Here is a 2486-nt window from a genome sequence, read left to right as displayed (position 1 = left end):
GCCGAGTAAGATTACAATGGACGAACAATCTGCAGAAAGAACTCTGTCAAATACTGGTTTTATGGCTGGGCCTTGATTGTAGTACTATATGGCTACGGCGACTGGACGAAGACCAAGGGAGCATAGACGAACAATATTATAGCTGGGTACAGGTCAATATTTATGGAAGGCATTAATTGCACGATTCCCCCTCTGATCGTTCTTCCCCTCACATCTCTTTCTCACTTCTATCCCCGCCTTCCACAGATCTGATCCACTCCGCCCACCTTCCCGTCGTCCTTGGCCTGGTGATGAGGAGCTCCACGGCTCCCATGGCCGCGGCATCGCTCGTACTGCTGCTGGTGTCGCTGGCGGCGGCGGACATCCAGATACCCTACAGGGAGAGGAGCGAGGACGAGACGCGGCGGATCTTCGTGGAGTGGAAGGCCAAATACGGGAGGAGCTACGACTCCATCCGCGAGGAGGAGCGCCAGTACGCGATCTTCAAGGACAACCTGCTGCGGAAGATCGATCAGCAGAGCGCCGCCGGGATCCAGCGGCAACTCAACAATTTCTCCGACCACACCCATGGTGAGGAGTTCAGAGCCTTTCGCCCATGTTACATTCCACTAGATGGCTACGGCGACTGGACGAAGACCAAGGCAGCGTGGATTGCATACATACTGTTTGTTTCTACTTTCATTGTTGTTCTTGCATTTTGTAAATTGCATGCATAGTCCTGCGACTAGTATATTTCTGTTGGATGTAAATCCTCGATTGACTCAGATTTATTTGTAGATTTTTATTGGTCATCTGGAATAGGTTGTCATGTGGGAACAGTTTGTCATAGACACATCACACATTTTTTTGCGGGGTAACAAAGAGCTTTATCCATATGAAGAGGCACCGGCCATGTCAGCCATAAGGCTGGTGACCAAGAAGCCCGGAGGGGAGCCCATCCAACACTCCGTTGCCTCCTTTGTGCATGCTTGTTGCGCACAGTGATGGGCTGAAACGTTTGCATGTCTCCTTACATGAATTACATCAAAAGAAACTAAAGTAGCAGCTAGCTTCTCTATATCTAAAAGCAACGGCGCTATAACAGAGCGCGAAGTCCGGCGCGATTTCCAGAGGTTCACTACCTCCAAGCTATATGTCTCAATCTCCACACGCGCAAAGCCACAGAGTGTTGCCACAATCACACCTTCACGTACAGCTGTCGCCTCCGCAATGAGAGGATCTGTAATGCCTGGGCAAGGTTTGCACCAAGCAGCAAGAAAATCTGAAGATGAACGAGCCACAGTGCCAATCCCTCTTCTATGCTCCTGCATAGAAATACCAGCGTCGGTATTGATCTTAATCAACTCTCTCTCTGGTGGTCTCCACCCATGGCCTGGCAATATACTTGCGTGCTTGCTCAGGAGCTCCAACACCCTCAGAGCATCTCTGATCATCTTAAGTGACTGAACTGATTCCATGATGGCCTTGTCATGGGTAACATTGTTGCGCGAGGTCCAGATAGCCCACACCACCGTAATGATTTTTGCCCTGTCTGCCGCATCAAACCTAGCATCACAGAGAATATCTCTAGACCATGTCAATTCATCCAATTCTGGAAGCTTGATATTGAGCCACTCGCCTGCTTCTCTCCAGAACCTCCTAGCAAGGTTACACTTTATCAATGCATGATACATGTCATCATCAGCTGCCAGACACACTTTTCATCTGGCTAGAGTTATAATATGTCTATGTTTGAGAGCACTTTCAACAGGAAGAATTCCTCGAAGCACTCGCCACCAGAACACACGTACTTTTGGTACCACGTTCAACTTCCAAAGTCTTGTCCATAACTGCTTTATTTGTCTCCAAAGCTTCCGTAGCCGACCCTTCTTCTAGAGCACGATGCTCGTTACGAATCATTAGAGTTCGGTACGCTGATTATACAGTATAGACTCCATCCTTCTCTGCTGACCATGCCCCAAAATCCTCCCCTCCCAAACGCCTTAAGGGAATATTGAGTATTGCATCGGCTTCAGGAGGAATAAAATTTTCTCTCACTACATTGATCTTCCATCTCCCGGTTTCTGCATCGACCAAATCTGAGACCCTGGCCAAAATAGCACCCCCTATCTGCATGGACGGCCTCATGGAGAGCAGCCCTGGAATCCAAGGGTCGCCCCAAATCGAAACCGTAGTACCATCTTGTAAGTGCATCTAGTGCCACCCCTAGTTGGTTTTGGAGTATTGACGACAAACCTAGTTGAGGGACTAATGTGTTTGTGAGAATTGCAGGAAAACACAGGTAGAAGTCCCTCATTGATTCGGTTTTACTACCAGAGATGACCCCTAAAAATGTATGAAGACATTGAAGACAAAGGTGGTATATGAAGATATTCACATTGAAGACTATGACAAAAGAAGACACGCTATGAAGCCTATGGAGCTCGAAGACTTAGATCTTTCGTAGTTCTTTTTCTTTTATGTTGAGTCATAGGAACCACCGTACT

The 2486-nt window shown here is 47.9% G+C and overlaps 1 protein-coding gene across 1 annotated transcript; it reads left to right on the top strand.

The window, feature by feature from the left end:
- Positions 1–203: 203 nt before the first annotated feature.
- LOC119333733 (oryzain alpha chain-like) lies at positions 204–812 on the top strand. The gene has a single exon (XM_037606528.1). The coding sequence runs from the start codon at positions 291–293 to the stop codon at positions 714–716; it is 426 nt and encodes a 141-aa protein (XP_037462425.1). The 5' UTR covers positions 204–290; the 3' UTR covers positions 717–812.
- The last annotated feature ends 1674 nt before the right edge of the window (positions 813–2486 follow it).

The sequence above is a fragment of the Triticum dicoccoides genome, chromosome 7A, assembly GCF_002162155.2.
Source record: "Triticum dicoccoides isolate Atlit2015 ecotype Zavitan chromosome 7A, WEW_v2.0, whole genome shotgun sequence".
Taxonomy (NCBI): Eukaryota; Viridiplantae; Streptophyta; class Magnoliopsida; order Poales; family Poaceae; genus Triticum; species Triticum dicoccoides.
The sequence above is the reverse complement of the archived record's forward strand: the minus strand, read 5'-3'. Positions and strand labels throughout refer to the sequence as shown.

Coding starts and splice junctions, on each gene's coding strand:
- LOC119333733 (XM_037606528.1), top strand. CDS start 291: ATGAGGAGCTCCACGGCTCCCATGGCCGCGGCATCGCTCGTACTGCTG.